Source organism: Danio aesculapii, chromosome 5 (genome assembly GCF_903798145.1).
Source record: "Danio aesculapii chromosome 5, fDanAes4.1, whole genome shotgun sequence".
Classification (NCBI taxonomy): Eukaryota; Metazoa; Chordata; class Actinopteri; order Cypriniformes; family Danionidae; genus Danio; species Danio aesculapii.
In genome coordinates this window covers 32,543,694-32,567,699 of record NC_079439.1, presented here as the reverse complement: position 1 = coordinate 32,567,699, position 24,006 = coordinate 32,543,694, and the positions used below count along the sequence as shown (strand labels likewise).

General features: G+C 33.4%; 1 protein-coding gene across 1 annotated transcript in view; it reads right to left on the bottom strand.

The window, feature by feature from the left end:
* The window catches only part of atp2a3 (ATPase sarcoplasmic/endoplasmic reticulum Ca2+ transporting 3), a 100,062-nt gene that overhangs the window by 13,646 nt on the left and 62,410 nt on the right, over nt 1-24,006 (bottom strand). Inside the window, 8 exon segments of the mRNA XM_056457945.1 lie at nt 1,742-1,758; nt 1,760-1,963; nt 3,337-3,672; nt 9,947-10,165; nt 10,255-10,371; nt 13,978-14,109; nt 16,593-16,695; nt 16,821-16,909. Of these exon segments, the coding sequence (XP_056313920.1) occupies nt 1,742-1,758; nt 1,760-1,963; nt 3,337-3,672; nt 9,947-10,165; nt 10,255-10,371; nt 13,978-14,109; nt 16,593-16,695; nt 16,821-16,909 (1,217 nt within the window).

Sequence of the window (24,006 nt, the reverse complement as noted above, 5' to 3'; positions counted from 1 at the left end):
CTCTCTCTTTAGCTTGTTTGCTGGCATTGATTTTGAGACTTGCTTATTAGATTGTTTTATCGTATGGCTAGCTGTTGGCTAACTCTACTTACTGTAGATCATAAGCAAAATACATGAGGCATGCATTAAATCAGATATACTGCACAAAGACATTCCTATATAGTATGTCTTTGGTTCTACTGACGGGGGATGTGAGAGGCTGTGTGTAGTGACCCGAACACTCAAAGTTGTAAGTGTAGTTTTAGACATACTTCGCACAGAAAAAAAGACATGCAAGAGCTGAATTCACTTCACTTTTGTGGCTTACTGCAACTTAACCAGTGAAATAAAGATTTTTTTTTTCTTTTTTAAATATTTCCCAAATGACGTTTAACAGATCAAAAAATTTTTCACAGTATGTCTGATAATATTTTTTTCTTCTGGAGAAAGTCTTATTTGTTTTATTTCATCTAGAATAAAAGCAGTTTTTAATTTTTTAAACCCCATTTTAAGGTCAATATTATTAGCCCCTTTAAGCTATATATTTTTTCGATAGTCTACAGAACAAACCATCATTATAAACTGCCTAATTAACCTAATTAACCTAGTTAAGCCTTTAAATGTCACTTTAAGCTGTATAGAAGTGTCCTGAAAAATATCTAGTCAAATATTATTTACCGTCATCATAGCAAAGATAAAATTATTCAGTTATTAGAAATGAGTTATTAAAACTGTTATGTTTAGAAATGTGTTAAAAAAAAAAATCATCTCTCTGTTAAACAGAAATTGGGCAAAAAAATAAACAGGGGGGCTAATAATTCTGACTTCAACTATATATATATATATATATATATATGTGTGTGTGTGTGTGAAGAGAAGATTCAGAAGGTGAACTGGTTGATGGTCGTGAACTGAAGACCAGGGGGCACATTAGTTCATTTTTGAAGGGTACTTTTTCAGCATTGTGCAAAAGAATAAATACACTCTTATTTACAACAAACATAAATTCCTGTTGAATAGAGCTGTGCACAACTGTAAACAATATTGCTGTACATATTGGAACTGAACCTACAACATACATAGGTCTGTAAATCATTCATGAAATTGTTCAATTTAGAAGACATTTTCAGGAGAAAAAATATTTTTTTTAAATTGTATAAAATTAGCTTGACAGATTTCGACAACTAGTTCAACATTTTTGTATGTAATGACTCAAGTAATGAAATGAGGACTATTAGTTTTATATTGACTGACTATTCAGCATTCACAAGTTTAGCTAATTTTGACTGACATGACATAAGCAAATGATAATGTTATAAAACAGCAGAGAGTTGTATGAAAGCAGTTGATGCATGTCTAAAAGCATTCACAATTTGTTGGAAAGGAATGAAAAACTGCTACTATGATGTGCACAAATGACTAATTGCTTTGAGAAATGCATTAACTGTTGTGCAAATGTAAATAGTGCTGTGAGAAATGCACCAAAGTGACTGAGAAAAACTGTATTATATGTCAAATTTATGGAATCTATTTAGAATCTTTATAAATGTTTGTGCCAATAAAGTATAGAATCTATATATTATAGTTAATGTGCTCACTGAAAATACCTGCTATATTTAATTTTCTGAATACTTATTTAATGCACTTGACAAAGTTTACAGAGCATTCTTAGAAATATCAATAGCATTGGTATTAACTCTTTAATTCAACTTGAATTGAATCAATACTGGATTAGAAAATATGTGAACACAGCTCTACTCACCACACCACCTCTCCCACAGTTGGAGGAGATGAGATAACGGATGAACTGCTTCATGTTGTTATAGATGGCTCGTCCTTCTTCCACGGCAGCCACGATGGTGGAGAAGTTATCATCAGAGAGCACCATCTCGGAGGCAGATTTGGCTACTGCTGTGCCCGAGCCCATGGCGATGCCAATTTCAGCTTTTTTTAAGGCAGGGGCGTCATTCACACCATCACCAGTCTAAAAGTGAGATAAAAGAACGGACTTAGGGTGAGGGCTTAAAAGACACTAATGAGCTGTTCACATGACGTTGAACATTTAAATCTTCTTTAACCTTTAACTATTTTGCTGGACAAATTCAATTGTAGCCTATTGTTAGACAAGCATTTGCTTTTTATCTCATTTCAGTTTAAAACTGAACAAATTTTTAAAAGTACTCAATTACATTTATTTTTATCCAGATTTTGAACTAAGCCTGCATGCTAATGATAAAAAGGTCATTCTTAAAAAAACTTTTATTCAAAAGTTATTATTATTGTATTATTTATACAAAAGTTATAATTATTTTATTTTTTCAAAGGTGTTGGGCTACGTGAAAAAAAACAAAACAAGCAAGAATTCAATAAACAAATAAAAATATTTAAAGACATTTGATCAAAGATCATACAAATATCAATCCATATCAAACAAATAATTTAATTAATAAAATACTTAAAATTAAGTTTTAAAAAAAATCTATTTTTCATTAATATCGAAAGCATGGTAATTTGCAAAATACTTAGAACCCCAAACCTTTGAACATAAATTGAAAAAAAAAAATAAATAAATAAATCACCATATATACAGTAGAAACGTCCAATTCACGTCTACGGTACATTCTGTAAAGCCTATCTGAGTGAGACACAATCATTGAAAAGAGTGGAGCTTACTAAACACCCACTTTAAAGTCCATTAGTTTGAAATTGGAGAAACAATGATCGAAAGGTGAATCAGAAAAAAGCTTCTTAGGTGCTGAGGATTAAACATGAGAATGTTTTTAAAACGGTTTTGAAACAGAGCCTTTAAACTTTCATCAATCTGTATATATACGACATGTATAACTCTAGGATCTTGAAGTTCTCAGAGATAACATTCTCCTATATAATAATTTTTAATGTGTTTTTTTAAGGTATGTGTGCAGGTTATACAGTGTCTTGTTAATTGCAGAGCTCATCTATTTAAAAAGAAGAAGAAGAAGAAGAAGAAAAGTTCTGCAAGTTCTGAAAGAGATCAAACCTTACTGCCAGGTAAGGAAAAGTAACGCAAAAGTACTGTAACTCAAAAGTTATATGCCATAAAAAGTAACTAAGTAACGTAACAAGTTACTTTCTTGGAGAGTAACTTAATATTGTAGAGCATTTTTCCAGAAAATATAGTTTATCATCAATAACTATGCGATAAAGTATATACTACTGTATATATTCAAACCATAATAACAAACTAACACTCTTTTTTTTAAGCTATGGTTTACTATGGTTTAATGGTTAGTAGAATGTTGATTCTAATTAATTTTGTGTTTCAACATTTTCAGGAATTTCGTTGAAAATCAATCACTAACCACTACATCATCTCACCATTGCTGTGATCTCGTCAAAGGACTGCAGATACGCCACGATCTTTGACTTGTGCGCAGGCTCGACTCTGGCGAAGCATCTTGCCCTCTTCACTGCCTCTCGCTGGACTTCTGGAGCAAGATCATCGAACTCTCTGCCAGTGTACGCTCTTCCTTCCACATCTTCATTCTCGCTGAAGATGCCGATGCGTCTGCAGATGGCCACAGCGGTGCCTTTATTGTCTCCGGTGATCATGATAACACGAATACCAGCCTTATTGCACAGCTTTATCGAGCCGATCACTTCTTTCCTGGGTGGATCCAGCATCCCCACACAGCCAACGAAGGTGAGGCTCGACTGCACAGAGACGATCACATTTGGCATGTAATACAGAACATATAAACTTACATATACAGTGGAATGAGAAAGTATTTGCTCGCTTAATATAAAATTGTTAAAAGAATATATAAAATATGAATCTAATAACACTAAACTGCAAAACAAGACCAGAAGATTGAAAGGTGCTTACAAATAGATATTAAACATTACCATCAGAATTCATGTACAAATATTGCTTCAATACTTCATTATTTAGTTCATAATTAATAAGAATTACAATCAACTAAATAAAAACAGCAATTCTAAGAGGGTCTGGGCTAGGACTGCACAATATTGGAAAAATCGAACATTGCAATTTTTTTTATTCTGCAATATATATATTGCGATTTGAATATTATTTCACTAGACGAGTTGAATAACTATTTGGAAATAATTTATAATTTTAGATTGGGATGATTCTGTAGGGGAGTGCATAAAATATAATAAACCATTTAAAAGCATAGATAAATTTCATAAAGAAAAAGATACAAATTAACTAAACAGCCAATTTTATTGTTTTCCAAGTAACAATAAAACTGTATTCAGCTATACAGTGATTGAATAGTCGAATGTAAAATAATACTGCATAGTCTTCGTTTTATAAACAATTCATTAAAATTAATCATTATTCATTTGTCAAAGTAACAAACGGCAGAATTTCAAATCCCAGAATGCTTTTAAAATCCTCATACAGTCACATGCCTCGAAAAACACTTGTGAAATGATCAATTATAATTCAGACTCCACATTGGATATACTCGCGATGTGACTTGTGAATGATTACATTGCAATATTGATGCTGAAACGATATATTGTACTGCCCTAGCCTGGGCCCTAAAAATGTACAAGTATGTACATACTGCTTTAACAGCTGTTAAAAAAGACATTTCTTATCTATTCAACAAATTATTAATAGTAGTATTAATAAATAATAATGAACATTATTAATGATAGTTACTATAATCAAACCAAACAGTAAGAACTGTAATAATATAAACAAATATTAAACAAAATGATCAATTATTTAATTACAATTGTAAATAATATATATATATATAAAATAAATGATATCAGATTTGCAGGTGCATTTATTTTAGAATTAAATAATTAGAAAACTATAATCATCTTTAATAATTAAATTATTAACAATACTTAGAATTAAAAATAGTTGTAAAAATGTAAACCGTCCATAGAATTTAAATTTATTTTGAAATTATATTGTTCTTGTTGAAATAGACATGTGCCGGTCTTCAATAATATAATATATTGTGCAAAAGAGTGAATATGCATGATATTGTTATTGTGTGTGCTTCAATGCAACATGCACAAGTAACTGATTGAAAATTCTTCAGTTGTTTGTGTTGTGACATAATGCAGTGCGTTTCTTCAGTTGTTTGTGTTGTGACAAAATGCAGTGCGTTTCTTCAGTTGTTTGTGTTGTGACATAATGCAGTGCGTTTTTTCAGTTGTTTGTGTTGTGACCAAATGCAGTGCGTTTCTTCAGTTGTCTGTGTTGTGACATAATGCAGTGCGTTTCTTCAGTTGTTTGTGTTGTGACATAATGCAGTGCGTTTCTTCAGTTGTTTGCGTTTTGACAAAATGCAGTGCGTTTCTTCAGTTGTTTGTGTTGTGACATAATGCAGTGCGTTTCTTCAGTTGTTTGTGTTGTGACAAAATGCAGTGCGTTTCTTCAGTTGTTTGTGTTGTGACAAAATGCAGCGCATTTCTTCAGTTGTTTGTATTGTGACATAATGCAGTGCGTTTCTTCAGTTGTTTGTGTTGTGACAAAATGCAGCGCGTTTCTTCAGTTGTTTGTGTTGTGACATAATGCAGTGCGTTTCTTCAGTTGTTTGTGTTGTGACATAATGCAGTGCGTTTCTTCAGTTGTTTGTGTAACAAAATGCAGTGTGTTTCTTCAGTTGTTTGTGTTGTGACAAAATGCAGTGCGTTTCTTCAGTTGTTTGTGTAACAAAATGCAGTGCGTTTCTTCAGTTGTTTGTGTAAGAAAATGCAGTGCGTTTCTTCAGTTGTTTGTGTAACAAAATGCAGTGCGTTTCTTCAGTTGTTTGTGTAACAAAATGCAGTGTTTCTTCAGTTGTTTGTGTAATAAAATGCAGTGTTTCTTCAGTTGTTTGTGTAATAAAATGCAGTGTTTCTTCAGTTGTTTGTGTAACAAAATGCAGTGCGTTTCTTCAGTTGTTTGTGTAACAAAATGCAGTGTTTCTTCAGTTGTTTGTGTAATAAAATGCAGCGCATTTCTTCAGTTGTTTGTGTTGTGACATAATGCAGTGCGTTTCTTCAGTTGTTTGTGTTGTGACAAAATGCAGTGCGTTTCTTCAGTTGTTTGTGTTCTGACAAAATGCAGCGCATTTCTTCAGTTGTTTGTGTTGTGACATAATGCAGTGCGTTTTTTCAGTTGTTTGTGTTGTGACCAAATGCAGTGCGTTTCTTCAGTTGTGTTGTGACATAATGCAGTGCGTTTTTTCAGTTGTTTGTGTTGTGACAAAATGCAGTGTGTTTCTTCAGTTGTTTGTGTTGTGATAAATTGCAGTTCGTTTCTTCAGTTGTTTGTGTTGTGACATAATGCAGTGCGTTTCTTCAGTTGTTTGTGTTGTGACATAATGCAGTGCGTTTCTTCAGTTATGTTGTGACATAATGCAGTGCGTTTCTTCAGTTGTGTTGTGACATAATGCAGTGTGTTTCTTCAGTTGTTTGTGTTGTGACATAATGCAGTGCGTTTCTTCAGTTGTTTGTGTTGTGACATAATGCAGTGCGTTTCTTCAGTTGTGTTGTGACATAATGCAGTGCGTTTCTTCAGTTGTGTTGTGACATAATGCAGTGTGTTTCTTCAGTTGTTTGTGTTGTGACATAATGCAGTGCGTTTCTTCAGTTGTTTGTGTTGTGACAAAATGCAGTGCGTTTCTTCAGTTGTTTGTGTTGTGACAAAATGCAGTGCGTTTCTTCAGTTGTTTGTATTGTGACATAATGCAGTGCGTTTCTTCAGTTGTTTGTGTTGTGACATAATGCAGTGCGTTTCTTCAGTTGTTTGTGTTGTGACAAAATGCAGCGCGTTTCTTCAGTTGTTTGTGTTGTGACATAATGCAGTGCGTTTCTTCAGTTGTTTGTGTTGTGACATAATGCAGTGCGTTTCTTCAGTTGTGTTGTGACATAATGCAGTGTGTTTCTTCAGTTGTTTGTGTTGTGACAAAATGCAGTGCGTTTCTTCAGTTGTTTGTGTAACAAAATGCAGTGCGTTTCTTCAGTTGTTTGTGTAACAAAATGCAGTGCGTTTCTTCAGTTGTTTGTGTAACAAAATGCAGTGTTTCTTCAGTTGTTTGTGTAATAAAATGCAGTGTTTCTTCAGTTGTTTGTGTAATAAAATGCAATGTTTCTTCAGTTGTTTGTGTAACAAAATGCAGTGCGTTTCTTCAGTTGTTTGTGTAACAAAATGCAGTGTTTCTTCAGTTGTTTGTGTAATAAAATGCAGCGCATTTCTTCAGTTGTTTGTGTTGTGACATAATGCAGTGCGTTTCTTCAGTTGTTTGTGTTGTGACAAAATGCAGTGCGTTTCTTCAGTTGTTTGTGTTCTGACAAAATGCAGCGCATTTCTTCAGTTGTTTGTGTTGTGACATAATGCAGTGCGTTTTTTCAGTTGTTTGTGTTGTGACCAAATGCAGTGCGTTTCTTCAGTTGTGTTGTGACATAATGCAGTGCGTTTTTTCAGTTGTTTGTGTTGTGACAAAATGCAGTGCGTTTCTTCAGTTGTTTGTGTTGTGATAAATTGCAGTGCGTTTCTTCAGTTGTTTGTGTTGTGACATAATGCAGTGCGTTTCTTCAGTTGTTTGTGTTGTGACAAAATGCAGTGCGTTTCTTCAGTTGTTTGTGTTCTGACAAAATGCAGCGCATTTCTTCAGTTGTTTGTGTTGTGACATAATGCAGTGCGTTTTTTCAGTTGTTTGTGTTGTGACCAAATGCAGTGCGTTTCTTCAGTTGTGTTGTGACATAATGCAGTGCGTTTTTTCAGTTGTTTGTGTTGTGACAAAATGCAGTGCGTTTCTTCAGTTGTTTGTGTTGTGACATAATGCAGTGCGTTTCTTCAGTTGTTTGTGTTGTGACAAAATGCAGCGCATTTCTTCAGTTGTTTGTGTTGTGACATAATGCAGTGCGTTTCTTCAGTTGTTTGTGTTGTGACAAAATGCAGCGCATTTCTTCAGTTGTTTGTGTTGTGACATAATGCAGTGCGTTTTTTCAGTTGTTTGTGTTGTGACCAAATGCAGTGCGTTTCTTCAGTTGTGTTGTGACATAATGCAGTGCGTTTTTTCAGTTGTTTGTGTTGTGACAAAATGCAGTGCGTTTCTTCAGTTGTTTGTGTTGTGATAAATTGCAGTGTGTTTCTTCAGTTGTTTGTGTTGTGACATAATGCAGTGCGTTTCTTCAGTTGTTTGTGTTGTGACATAATGCAGTGCGTTTCTTCAGTTGTGTTGTGACATAATGCAGTGTGTTTCTTCAGTTGTTTGTGTTGTGACAAAATGCAGTGCGTTTCTTCAGTTGTTTGTGTTGTGACAAAATGCAGCACGTTTCTTCAGTTGTCTGTGTTGTGACAAAATGCAGTGCGTTTCTTCAGTTGTTTGTGTAATAAAATGCAGTGTGTTTCTTCAGTTGTTTGTGTAATAAAATGCAGTGCGTTTTTTCAGTTGTTTGTGTTGTGACAAAATGCAGTGCGTTTCTTCAGTTGTTTGTGTTGTGACATAATGCAGTGCGTTTCTTCAGTTGTTTGTGTTGTGACAAAATGCAGCGCATTTCTTCAGTTGTTTGTGTTGTGACATAATGCAGTGCGTTTCTTCAGTTGTTTGTGTTGTGACAAAATGCAGTGCGTTTCTTCAGTTGTTTGTGTTGTGACAAAATGCAGCGCATTTCTTCAGTTGTTTGTGTTGTGACATAATGCAGTGCGTTTTTTCAGTTGTTTGTGTTGTGACCAAATGCAGTGCGTTTCTTCAGTTGTGTTGTGACATAATGCAGTGCGTTTTTTCAGTTGTTTGTGTTGTGACAAAATGCAGTGCGTTTCTTCAGTTGTTTGTGTTGTGATAAATTGCAGTGTGTTTCTTCAGTTGTTTGTGTTGTGACATAATGCAGTGCGTTTCTTCAGTTGTTTGTGTTGTGACATAATGCAGTGCGTTTCTTCAGTTGTGTTGTGACAAAATGCAGTGCGTTTCTTCAGTTGTTTGTGTTCTGACAAAATGCAGCGCATTTCTTCAGTTGTTTGTGTTGTGACATAATGCAGTGCGTTTTTTCAGTTGTTTGTGTTGTGACCAAATGCAGTGCGTTTCTTCAGTTGTGTTGTGACATAATGCAGTGCGTTTTTTCAGTTGTTTGTGTTGTGACAAAATGCAGTGCGTTTCTTCAGTTGTTTGTGTTGTGATAAATTGCAGTGTGTTTCTTCAGTTGTTTGTGTTGTGACATAATGCAGTGCGTTTCTTCAGTTGTTTGTGTTGTGACATAATGCAGTGCGTTTCTTCAGTTGTGTTGTGACATAATGCAGTGTGTTTCTTCAGTTGTTTGTGTTGTGACAAAATGCAGTGCGTTTCTTCAGTTGTTTGTGTTGTGACAAAATGCAGCGCGTTTCTTCAGTTGTTTGTGTTGTGACAAAATGCAGCACGTTTCTTCAGTTGTCTGTGTTGTGACAAAATGCAGTGCGTTTCTTCAGTTGTTTGTGTAATAAAATGCAGTGTGTTTCTTCAGTTGTTTGTGTAATAAAATGCAGTGCGTTTCTTCAGTTGTTTGTGTAATAAAATGCAGTGTGTTTCTTCAGTTGTCTGTGTTGTGACAAACAATTTACTGTAACTTTTAAAAAACATTTGTTTATGTTTGATATATTGATGTTAATATAATAAAGCAATAAACAAAAAACATTTTCAGACCTGTTAAAGAAACCCTTTTACAGCTTACAGTAGGTCAATATTGTGATAATACCATAGACTGTGAAAAAGCTTAAATGAAAAAAAGTTAAGCCTAGTTAGAGTTAGTTACTTGTTTTATACTTCTTTTAAAAATACTTTATGATTTGATACTTTTTTCTGTCTAACACAAAGTCATCTTAAGTGTTGCTTAACTTCCAAAAGCTATTTCGGGTCCCTGCACATTAAATTATAAATAACATATATAATATATCCAAAGTTCATATAAACCTTTGAGGACAGCAGTCAAGTAAACAGATACTCTCTAATATTTCAACATAACCTCCAAACTCTCTCACCTCGTACTCTGCGAACTTGCCAGCATTCTCCAGGTCCATTTTTTCGACAGCTGGAGGAGAGTCTCGGGTGGCCAAAGCCAAGCAGCGCAGTGTGTCTCTGCCCGTCCCCCAGTCTCTAATGGTGCTCATCAGCTCCTCCTTTACCGGCATCGTCAACGGAAAGCGCTCCTTACCAACACGCACAAACTGACAGCGGTCAATCACGCTCTCTGGAGCTCCCTGCACACACCACAGCATGTGTGATGAACACAGTTTACTGAGGCTATTACGTACACCTGTTTGTGGATGTGGGTTAAAGTCGCTAATACCTTGACAAACATCTTGCTCTGAGAGTTTGTGCCATTGGGAGTGCAGTACACCGACATTGATTTCCTGTCTCTGGAAAACTCCAGTGTGAACTTTTTCTGCATTAGTTGTCTGATAATCTGGGGTAAAGAAAAGAAAGAAAGAGAGAGAGACAGAGAGAGAGAGACAGAGAGAGAGAGAGAGATTATGTTACAATTTAGGTGAACATTCCACAATGTTAAAAACAACAGCAAGATACGCATCAGCCTGCCCCAAACTAAGACTGTCAGGCAGCGGACAAAACTTAAGCAAGATCATTTCTTACGGTTATATACTGCTGTGCTATTATTATTACATTTTCCATTTATCCATTTAATTATTTATTAACACAATATCTTAAATATTTATTTATGTTTACATGTATTATTGTTATTACTATTATTTTTATAATTATTTATTGACACAATATCTTAAATATTTATTTATTTTACATTATATATACACATTACATTAATATTCAATAATATTAACAATGACAGCCATTATATTAATTAATATTATTCATATTTTATTGTTATTCTTTGTATAAAGTTCTTTCTATAAAGTTTGTACACAGATCTATTCTTATTTTTTTAAATGTCATATAATTGCTTCTTTATTATATATGTAATGGACAATGCTTTGGCAAAACTGTGCATGTCATGCCAAATAAAACCCATTTATAGCAAGCAGTCAAACTCTGGTGGTTGGAAAATACAGTACACAACATCTCAAATGCAGTACAATTACTGACAACTACTATGCAAGTGTCCAATTGTCTTCTTATAAGCCTATAAAGTCAATATGAAATCAAAACTGACATCATTTGTTAGCGATGCTATATTTTTGGGGAGAAATATTTCCCAACTTGAATTCCTTCTCCGATGATGACTTGACTATTTAACAACTCATTTCCAACTCAATATGTTAGTGGTTTGGACAACTCACCTTTGTGAGCATGTGGCTGATCATTTTTAAAAAGACAAAAAAAAACTTTAACATTTAATAATAATACGAAACGCATTACTCACGATAAGTTTTGAGGTCAGTAGAATTATTGAAAGTGTTTATAAGGCAGCATTTACTTGATAAATATACAGAAAAACAGTAATATTATGAAATATTAGTAAAGTAAATATTACATCAGAAAAGTTAGATTTTTAACAGCCATTATAGAAATGATTTAAATACCCTGATTTGCTGCTCAAGAGTTATCATTAATATTGAAAATGGTTGTGCTGCTTCTGTAAAAATCTAATATTTTCTTTGATATTTTGTGTGAATAAAAAGTAAAAAATATTGAATTTATTTTTCAAATACAAATTATGTATTTATTTAATTAAGATTTAATTATTTTGATAATAATTAAATAAACAATAATTTTCTTTGTAACATTATTTTACTGTGTTGACCAGTTTAATGCGTCCTTACTGAATATCGATATTATTTTCTGAAAATAAGATCTAGTACAGTATGTATGTATTAATAAAAAATATATATTTTCATAATTTTTTGTATTTATCCTAATTTTTTTAATATTTGTCGAGTAAAATGCACGTCACACCTTAACATTTAGTGATGTAAGAGCATGATTTTGCCACTAGGTGGAAACCCCCTCCTGCACATGAGAAGTAGTTTCACTGCCATCCCTACAGTCCATGCATGCAGCTCTGTCTGTGCTGTTCTTTTACACTGAGATCAGATGATGTACTCAGTCACTCTTCATATGTTTAGATAAGGCTTACATGTGAGGAAGAAAAAAAAAAACTTCCCTGATTCTCCAAGAACAAAATCACTCTTCAGCAAGATTCACTAACACTCACACATTATGAAAAAACACCCCAGGACCCTCATCCATCCATGCATGTGCCAAATCCATCTGTCATCTTTGAAAGTTTGCCACCAGTGCCTATTGACAGAAATGCCTCTCTTCCGTTTTCGTAGGCCAGTAAATTTTGGACTGGAGTGGAAAGTTTAGCTAACCTCTTCATAAACTCCCCCGGTTATCTAAATATTATGCTTTGCCTCTGGGAGTCTGTGTCACACAAGTTTCTTTTTTGGAAAGAAGAAGCATTTAGGGTCAGCAGAAGAAAGAGAGCGATGCTGGTCATTCACTCTTCCAGGGAAAAATGTTTCCCATAGGGAAAAATCCCCACTGTTCCCAGTCTCCCTCATGCAGCAGTGTGGGACGTGTGACTGCTTTCTATAAACATCTGCAAGTGTGCAGAATTTTTAAGCCCTTTTCTCAGTCTTTTTTTAAACATCGACCTGGAATTTAATAATGATAGTCATAATAAATTATTATATCAAATTATACAGCAGCTTTTGCTATTTGATAATTCCTCTGTATGTACTCTGAATGTTTTTTTTTTTTTATTTACAGCAGTGTCAGTCGGAAGTTGGTAGGTAAAAATTCATATTAATTAATCATTGTAATGTAGTGAGAATGGGTCAGTTTTTTAGAGATTCGCCTGTTCAGTTTTGGTATCTGGCTAGATCATGTAGCCCTTTGACCAATCAGGTTTAATTCGCCCCTTCCTATGTGCTTTCCCCAGCTGTGTGTTTGTTAGATAATGTACACATATGTGCATCTGAAAAAACACTAATCAACTAATTATTAATAGTAGTATTAATAAATAATAATAAACAAATGTCTAAGTTGCAAATAAACCTAAAGCAATAAAATGTATTGCTTTAATAGCTGTTAACTGCCATTAAATATTATTATAAATCTTAAAGCGCAAATCTGAAATAGTCTATATCGAAGACCGGTAATGTCCCAGGACAGTAATGACAGATCTTAATAGAAAAACACATTGGCTACATGTGGTTTTTCATGCTTTAGGAAGGGGATTTTCAAAATATGGTCAGTGGTGCGTGCCTGCGCAGGGTGTGCAAGCAGCATTGGATGATATAATATCAAGGAATAGATATATTTTCTAAAATACTCATCTATATATATATATATATATATCTGCAGCGCTGTATTGATCATGCATGTTATAAGAAGCAAAAAAATATACATAAATAAAACAGAGAAAAGCAGGGGGTGTCTAAAAGAACTGACTGCTAGTTACAGCAATATATATATACACTGTACATATATATTATATTATATATAAATATATATATACCATATATATATACCTATATACATATATATATACCTATATATATATATATATACATATATATATATATATATATATATATATATATATATATATATATATTATATATAATATATATATATACATTTATATATATATATACATATATATATATATATATACATATATATATATACATATACATATATATATATATTAATACATATATATCATATATATATACATATATATTATACATATACATATATATATATATATACATATATATAACATCTACATATATATATATATATATACATATATATATACATATACATATATATATATATAAGCAATGATAAACATGATATAATAACAGTTACTGTAGTACTGTATTAGTAGCAGTAGTAGAATAACTCCCTTTTTGTGAAAAAATAAACAGGATCTTTCTCATTTTGTCTAAAGCCTCAACTATCTCTCTCTCTCTCTCTATATATATATATCTATCTATCATTTCTCATCACTTTCACCAGCAGTTATGTGCTCTTTTATTGCAGTCTGTCTCATATCCTCCAGCACCCCGTGGCTCTTTCTTACCAAGTTGCAAGCTGCAGCTCTGTCCACTTTACTGAGTCCAGAAAGGTCTGTTTTAAACACATTCATCTTCTCCACCAGCGTGGTGAGTGCGGTTTCTGTGGCTTCTCCCACTTTCTCATACACTCCTTTGGCCTGTGGTACAGAATAAGAGCATAAGTGTGTAAACACTCAAACAACACAAAATATACAGTACTGGTACAGTATATTCAATTCAAACACGAGCCTGGAGTCAAGCACTCGCTTTTGAAATGATAGTTGCTTTGCACTTTAAATGTCAAACGAAAGCAATAGAGCAAATAAATGTGTAAAAAAGGAATGTAACCTCATATAACCCTGTAAAACTGCAGCAACAATCAAATTGAAATATTTTTACATGAGGGTTCCTGGAATTATTGCTCAGTCAATTTGGTCACACTTTATGTTGATGGTCTGTTTGTTGAATTTAAGATACACTACAACTAATTCTCATTAAATTAAAAGTAGACTGTTAGGTTGGGGTAAGGGTTAGTGTAAGCTGACAAGTACGGTACTTGCAAAGTTTCTTATAGTCAGTTAAATGTCTGCTAAAGGAGCAGTATCAACAGATATTAAGCTGACAGTCTACTAATACTCAAATGGACCATCAAAATAAAGTGTTATTGTAAATATTCATGTCATTTTATGTAGTTTAAATGACTGATTGAGAATTTTAAAAAGAAAAAAGTTCCAGGTCAAGATTTTGATTGTTAGGTAAACAGTTAATAAATTGCATATGTTTGATAAAAATAAATGAGGATAATCCATGTACACTAATGTTCATATGATGCTCACTAAGGCTTTATTTCAGTGACAAAATATACATACATATATAAAAACAGTAATGTAAAATAAAAATTTCCATAATTTTTTTATTATTACTAATAGGTTTCATAAAATATATATTTTTCCTGCAAAACTGAATTGTCAACATCATTACGCAAGTTTCAATGCCACATGATCCTTCAAAAATTATTTTTAACATGCTGTTTGGTTCGCAATAAACATTTATTATTATTATTTTATTTGGCTTTTAGAATTCATGATAAATCAAATGTTTATTAGTTCAAGATACAATGTTATGTAACATTTTTATATTGTGCTAAATTAAATCTGAATTGGGGAAAAAACATAACTGACATCAAACATTTAGTGATCATATTATTTAATGTAAATCATTTGAAAGTTTTTTAATTCAGTTTATTTGTCAGTACCAGTCTTTAGGATTTACAGATTTTTATTATTAAACGTTGTAATGCACCAACAAAAGCAAAAACATACAGTGATTTAATTTGTGGAACATTTTAATTAGATGAAATAATCAAAGAGAACATTGTTACCAGTAAATATTTTAGAATAATATCAATAAAATTTCCAAACTGATATTTGCTATAGATTTGGTTTACAGCTGTATACTGTAGATTACATTTGATAAAGATATTGTAAAAATTGTGAAAGAATTGACTAACTACTTACTGAAATCTTGCAATTTATTAGTTACACTATTAATTCAACTTTATGAATGTCAGTCAAAAAATACATGTTTATGATTAGATTGTGTTAGCTCAGTTCAATCAATTAACAAAAACACTTTTTAAAGAATGTGTTAGAAAATGCTAAAGATTTAGACTCACAAATGAATCTGACTGAAACTGACTGCCAATTACAGTGAGTTACCGCACTTAAATGAAACCAATGCTTTAGGAGACTGTCTAATGGAGAAATAGCCCATGAGCAAACAAGGCAACCAGTGTAAAAGGAATTTCAATTACCAATTTTCAATAAATAAAAAGCAGAAAAAGTAATTAATTACAAATATTAATTATACGTAAATGGTAACTAATATCTGGTTGCACTGTTTTACATATACAGTAATAAATGATCAAAAAAATGAAAACAAATGATTTTGAACTATTTTCATTGTTAGTTCATATTTATTAATGTGGTAATCAGCGTTAATAAATGAAGCCTTATTATATCTTGTTAGTGGTTTAATTTTTAATTTTCATGACTTTCAAAACCATCTATCTCTCAGTTTATTCAAGCCTCTAAAGTTCACAGTTCACTTCATGACTCTCTCTTTAGAAATATTTGCATTATTCCAGGAAGGAGTCCGCTGTGGTAGAGGAACATGACATTTAATCTGATAGTGAACCATTTATCATTTTTATCAAAACATGGCCAGAATACACTGAGAGTACAACTGTGTTCAAACACCTCGCTAGCTACGACAGCCAGTGCCATCTATTATTACTCTAGCGATGTCCTTAAACTCTACAACATTAGATCAGCGCTTCCTTCAACAACAAAAACACGTTTTAAAAATCTCCGGCTTGTCTTAACTTGCGGCTGTCCTTTACCCAACCCGACAACCTCAGAGTATGAATGATATTACGCAATGCCATAAACACCATCATGGCATTGGCACAGAGGTGAGAAATGCAAGGCAAAAGTGCAAAAAAAGCAAATTAATAAGCTGTCGTTCACCAGAGCGAGCACTTCTAAGAACAGAACAGGACTTGAAAATACTGAACGAGGCACTTTGTTAAAACCAGAAAGGTAAACATTGTAAGAAGAAAATTCAAGCACACAATACTGACCTCATTATAGTCCAGCGAGGAGTCATTGCACAGGGAGCAAATTGTAGCCAGTTCCACCAGGCCATCATAATCGCCACACTGCACCTGCTTGTCAGCTTTCAGGCTGAGCGAGACACAGTCAACGCAAGATTAAGTGATGGAAATACAAAGTTAGTATCCCGGATTTTGGGTAGAACTGAGCAGATATTTTAAAAAAGGATGAGAGTGTGTGTGTTTGTGTACTCTTACACTTCTCCCTCTGGAGCGTATGTTGAGCCGCTGATGGTGAACTCATGCAGGGAGCAGCTGCTGTCATCAGCTTTATTGACCACAAACATCTAGAGGAGACACCAGAGAGAGGAGATGCACTTCAGGATTTACACTCTTCTCTTGGATAATCAATCTATGTGACTTTTTTTCACCTCGTTGTTCATGATGACTCGATAAGGATCTTATTTCTAAATTATTTGAAGGAGACTACACTCATAATATCAAGATGATTCAATAGTTTGTGTTATTTGAACATAAATTGAGGTTGAATAATAAGGATGATCCACTGACCTGAAAAGTCACCAGCCTTTTTGCGACCACTTATGCATTTGTTTGTTTGTTTTGTTTTAGGTGAAAGTTTTGTCAATTCAATTAAAAAATTTAGCATTCACTATAAATGCTTACTATGTTCAAAGTGGTCAATGGCTTGTGGGGAGTAATATTTTTTCAATGTTTATGATGTTTATTTCTTATGCTTTAATTACTCTAATAAATATAATGATATGCTTGTACACATACAAATAAAGTAAATGATAATTTTGTTAAATAAATTAAATGGTTTTAATATAATTTTTACAAATATCTTTTATTCCTTTGATGGTAGAGCTGACTTTTAAGCAGCCATTACTTAAAACAAAAATTTATTAATAATAATAATAATAATAATAATAATAATGATGATAATAATAATAATAATTATAATAATAATAATGACAATGATGGCATTGATGATAATAATGATAATAATAATAATAATTATAATAATAATAATGACAATGATGGCATTGGTGATAATAATTATAATAATAATAATGACAATGATGGCATTGATGATAATTATGATAATAATAATAATAAGTATAATAATAATAATAATAATAATAATAATAATAATGATTATAATAATGATAATAATAATAATGAGGATATTGATGATAATAAAATAATAATAATGATGATAATAATAATAATAATAATAATAATGATATTTATGATAATAATGATAACAATAATAATAATAATAATGATATAGATGATAATAATGATAACAATAAATATAATAATGATAATATTGATGATAATAATGATAACAATAAGAATAATGATGATGTTGATGATTATAATGATAAGAATAATAATAATGATGATATTGATAATAAAAAATAAAATAACAATGATATTGATGATAATAAATAATAATAATAATAATAATAATAATAATAATAATAATAATAATAATAATAATAATAATAATAATAATGATTATAATAATTATGATAATAATAATAATGATAGTATTGATGATAACAATAATAATAATAATAATGTTCAAAATGGTTTCTACTATCAAATAGATTGACTGAAAATAATATTAAAGCTAGAAAAAATGATACTGTAGATATTTTTTATTCATTTCCATTAAATTTGCAGGCCAGAAAATTGCCATTTAAAAAAAGTCTGAATATTCCAGAAATTCCATGAAAAGTTCTACATGATCATGAGTTTACCAATGAAAATTGGCTATTGCAGTATAAGTTGGGAAAAACAAAAAAATCTGTGTATACGAAAACATGATTTAAACAAAGTTCTCATAAGCATTTGACGACAGCTACAAACCTCAACATAAATAAAACAGCGGAGAAGAAAAGAAAACAACCATTAACAGACAGTTATGACTCCACCCAATCAGCTCTGGGGTTTCCCTCATCCTGCGTCCAATCAGAGGCAGAGGCAATGACATCATAATGCATTGGCGGTGGGAGGTTCCTGTGTTTAGTGGCCTGGCATGAGCTCGTCTCTCTGAACCAACACACAACTGCCAACAGACAACACTGTCTACAATAAACCACTGCCTCCTACTGAAACGTCTGCTTTCACTGGACCCAATCAAAACAGAGGAGCGGACAAGAGTGTAACCAATTGCTTTACCCATGTTCTGGCTGACATTTGTCCAATTTTATGATAATTAACCCCAGACGCTGCACAGTTTTGTGTTGTCTTTGTGGCCAAATTCTACTGCATGAATGAAGAAAATCAAGTGATTCTGGTTCCTAGAGTAAACACCGGCAAAAAGAGCTGGACGACACAAGAGGTGAGGATGAGTTCAGCCTGACAACATTGGCCAAACCCATAACGCAATGCTTCAGTGGGTTTTTCGGGCTCTTTTATTTTTTGACATAGAGTCTTTGTCATGACATTTATCATGCCGAAATGAGGCAGCAGGCGCAGTTGCAGCCCTGGGCGAGTTTCAGCAGAAAAAAAAAAGAGAGATGTTATTTCCTCACCATCCTGTTCCTCCAGTGTATGAAACAGGTGGATGGTGGAATGAAACTCATAATAAAGCCAATTTAGCCAATGCCATTGATCGCAGACCCTAACTTTCTGTTCGGGTGACAGCTCTGAAATGGAAGTGCACGCTGGGAATGAGGAAAAATGAGTCCCGATCTTACGAGCCACCGTAAATGGTGATTATGCAGTAGGTGGACTTGCTGAAATGTGTTTTATCATGATTGAAAGCCGCTGCGGTCTGTTTCAATAATTGCATGGACACTAAAATAAACACAAACAAATTTCAAAAATAGGACTATGCAGTCAGCACTTAAAACAAGGCATCTAAAAAAAACATCTCAAACAAACACAAACGCAAAGGGAAAAACATTCTCTTGGCGTGACTTCACTCGGAGCAAGACTCCATTACATGTGTCTGATTAAAGAGTTAATGGAGCAGTTAACTGTAAAACTTTCAGGGCTCCGCAGTACTTCTGCTTCCTGTTTGAAAGAGACGCACACACACAAAACTTAATTGTGGAAAACACAAAGCGAGCAGCAGGCAGCAGCAATCAGAACACTGCATCATGCCCTTAAGCCCTTAAAATAAATGGATTATTGAGTTAGCATGCTTTGTAGAAAACAACAGTCTCTCAGATGAAAAAAGTGACTTTATAAAGTGACCAAAGTATTGAGCACCTTCTGGTACAGACACAGTGCCATTTCTTTGCATCTATGCTGCATCTAGTGCTTTAAGGACAGCATAAAATGGCGCATTAAATGGTATTTTAGGAATATTACAACATGAGACGAGCTGATGCCAATCAAAAGATGTGAAAGCAGCAGGTTCTCTTTTCTCAAAAAGCTCTATTTTGTGGCCTTACAAGACGCAGGAATCTGTGCCGCTCGATTTCCACAGTCAAACACCGTGCAAACAGACACTGTCAACTGGGAGGAAAAGGAAGAAAATTAGTTCCAGTTGCCTGTCGACTATAGCAGTGGCCTCTTTGACATTGGAATGCTTGACTTCTTACATGTTCGTGAAGTGAAAAAGCTCTGCTTGGTTGTAATGTCATCTTTAGGTATTTACAGGCCTTCACGTCAGCCCTATTACTTTACAGAAACCTCAGCAGATCCAGCATTCGACGTGTTCTCCAAACATACCCACAACTCTTCATTTACACTCACTGCATGAGGTATTTACCATTATTTACAGCTAAAAAATAAAATAAAGATAAAGATTAAAAATAAAGAAAACAATGATGAGAAAAAGTGTGCAGATTCTGTGTAACTTGATATGTGTATATATATTTTTGTTTATAACTATATATTTTTGTTTTAAGATTAGATGTGGAAATTTTCTCCAGCTAATTTCCTCTGTTCAAGTAATGACTGTGTGTAAACACCGGGATTAATACTGTAAAGCTGCTATTCTACTGTATAAAGTGGTAAATGCGTCCCAGGATTACGGGGTCAAATGAATCTAAATATTGAGAAAACCCTCTTTAAAGTGGTCAAAATTAAGTTTTTTGGAGTTTTGATTCATTTACTTGAAGACATTTACAAAATATATTCAAGGAATACGATCTTTACTTAATAATCTGATTATGTTTGGCAAAACTACACAAGAAAAATACATAATTTTGACCCATACAATATATTTTTAGCTATTGCCAAAAATATAGCCATTTAACATAAGACTAGTTGTGTGGTCGTGGATGACCTGAGGGCCAAATTTCCAAGCTTGTGCAAATACTACTACATGCTTTTATTAGATGCTTTCCTAACTCCCATTTTCTCACTGCATTGATGTTAAGTTTAATGCTTTTTATGTTTATTTTGCTATCAAACTTACTAATATTTGGTATTAGTAAGGTGTACCTAATAAAGTGGCCAGTGAGTGTATAACATTTATTCACTATCATATTCGTATAAAATGTTTTCAATATACAATTTGCAACTAAATTGAGTAAAAACTATTCAACCTGTACTATATTACTTCTGTAAAATCCAAATACAGCACATACTGTTTCAACTTTCAACAAAATACTGTTGCTATTTTCTGCAATATCATTTTCTTATCACCATTTGAAGGTTTGTTAACATCTGAATACTGATGAGTACATTTTACCTTTTTCAACTCCTTTCCCATTATTCTGTAGATTTTCCTCCACAAGTTGACACCAAATATCTTTAGGACAAACTTCCAACATAACAGTACTTCATAATATAAATGTGGAGTAAGAAACCACCTTGACGTGTTGGGTAAGTTACTTCAAAATGTAATTAACTACCAATTAATAATTACATCACTGAATCTGTATTTAAATAACTTCTAATTATGTGTCTGAAAAGTCTTAACTAAGTTTAGGTAAGTCTGCACACTCACCTAAAAGTGAACAGTAATCCCCTTCTTTAATTAGAGTAACTAATTACAGTACGTACCAATGCACGGAAATGTACCAAGAAGTAGCAGTGACGCATGAGCAGTATAAAAGTATCTGAAGGAGAAAAAAAAACACCACGATGAGGGTTGTTGCTAACCTGTATTGTTTGTTTACAGTCATTTATAAATCAGACTTGCACCAAAAACACCAACAACCATCCGGAAACTTGGCAGACAGGGAACTGTGTTGCTATATGTTGCCATGGCAACAGATGCCAGGGAACAGGATAGCATGCAATGATATGCAATGATGAGCCTCTGATAAGGATGCGCGTGTGTGTGTGTGTGTGTGTGTGTGTGTTTCACAGGAGTGGAAAAGGATTTTAGGCACCCATGTTTCCTCCTAATTTAGCCAAAGTGACTTCCAGCGATGGTGACACTTGGATGACGTCTGGCCTCTGCAGGGCACACTGTGAGTACACTAGCTAAGGTCATCCTGTTCAACACAGTGACGGTGCTAATTCCAAGCCTGGGATAATCATCTTGTCTGTCCCTAAAATAATCCTCTCAGTTAGGCTTTTAGTGCTTAACATTACGAAGCACAGGATGTTTAACACAATAATGAATCCACATGGGGTGCGTTTTTATGGGATCGCTTTTAAAAATTCGACAACACTTTATAATAAGTGCACACTATAAATCCTTTATTACCCATTAGCAATGATTTACTTTATTGTTTGTTAAGCATTAACTCTACATTGATAGACATTAGTAAGCATATACAGTATAATGTGCTTAATGTATTTTCATACTTTATTAATATTAATTTAATTTAAGTTAACAATGAATTAACTATTAGCTAATGCTTAAAAACATATTCATAGTGTGCAGTTATTAGAAAGCATAAACCAAAAATTCTTTTTGGGTGCTTTTTTATTTATTTATTTTTTTATTTATTTGTTTAATAGTTTTATAACTATTTTGTATCCCTCATGGGATATACTGTCTTTGAGTACTGTATTTAATGGCACAGTGAATAGTACAAAAATGTGCCTAAATAATGCACAATAAGTAATGATGATTTGAAAAAATGGTAAGCTGAAAAGGCAGTCAAAAGCACTAAGTAACAGTTAGTGTTGAGCATACAGCAGGTTACAGTCAATAATCTTCACTGCATTAAGCTTTCTAAACACGTGTCTGTGACTCTGCTTCCTACGGCATTCTTAGATCATGCTGCAGCGGGAGCAGATGCTAGGAGGAGCGTGAGTGGCATAGAAATGATAAGGCACAATGAAGGATGGCAGGCGGGAATCCCGTACTGGCTAAGATGCAGAAAGCCAAATTAGGACGGGAACAAGATGAAAAGGAGAAAGACTAGCAGAAACAAAGCCCAGGATGGGCAAATCAAAAAAGACAAAAAATAAATGCAACTAAAATATGCGATTTCTGCAAAATAATGAATAAAATAATGAATGAATGAATGAATGAATGAATGAATGAACGAACAATAAATCTTGAATTTGCAAGATAAAACGTGTATTTTGAATGTATCCAAGTTACCTGTGATACTGTATGTTACAATTAAAATGTCTGTTTTCTATACAAATCCATAAATATTTATATACATACATTTGTAAGAATGTTTTTTTTGTTTTGCAATTCTGAAAAGCTGACTTGATTTTAAAATGACCAGCTTATTTTACAGCTACAAATTCCTATTTTCTGTCCCCGTTATTTAAATTTAAATAGCTTTAAAATCTAGTTGTCAACATGTAAATAAGGAAACAAAGAATTTTGTGACCCAAATCCAATCATTCAATAAAGGGTATCTGCCAACACCAATCCTAATCCAATACTTATAATTTCATAGCGCTTGGTGCACTTTTAGATAGACAGCTACATAGCTCTGTAATGCATTAAAAAGTCCAAGCTGTTCTTTAGATTTGAATAATTGTACAAAATAAACAAACTGAACATTCATTCATTCATTCATTCATTCATTCATTTTGTTTTCAGCTTAGTCCCTTTATTAATCTGGGGTCGCCACAGTGGAATGAACCGCGAGAACTTATCCAGCATATGTTTTACGGAAGGGATGCCCTTCCAGCCGCAACCTATCACTGGGAAACACCCATACACTCTTACACTCACACACAGACACTACGGACAATTTAGCTTACCCGATTCACCTATATCACATGTCTTTGGACTTGTGGGGGAAACCAGAGCACCCGAAGGAAACCCACACTAACACGGGAAGAACATGCAAACTCCACACAGAAACGCAGACTGACCCAGCTGAGGCCCGAATCAGCGACCTTCTTGCTGTGAGGCGAACATGCTACCCACTGTGCCACCGTGCTGCCCAAACTGAACATATTTTATCCTATTACGGTGTCTATACACTGTTCAGGTTAGTCAAAGACTGTAGAAAAAATATTGCTTAGTGCACTATACAATACTGCAGACATTTAGACAATACTGCAATTAAACTCTTCCTTAAAACTGTTT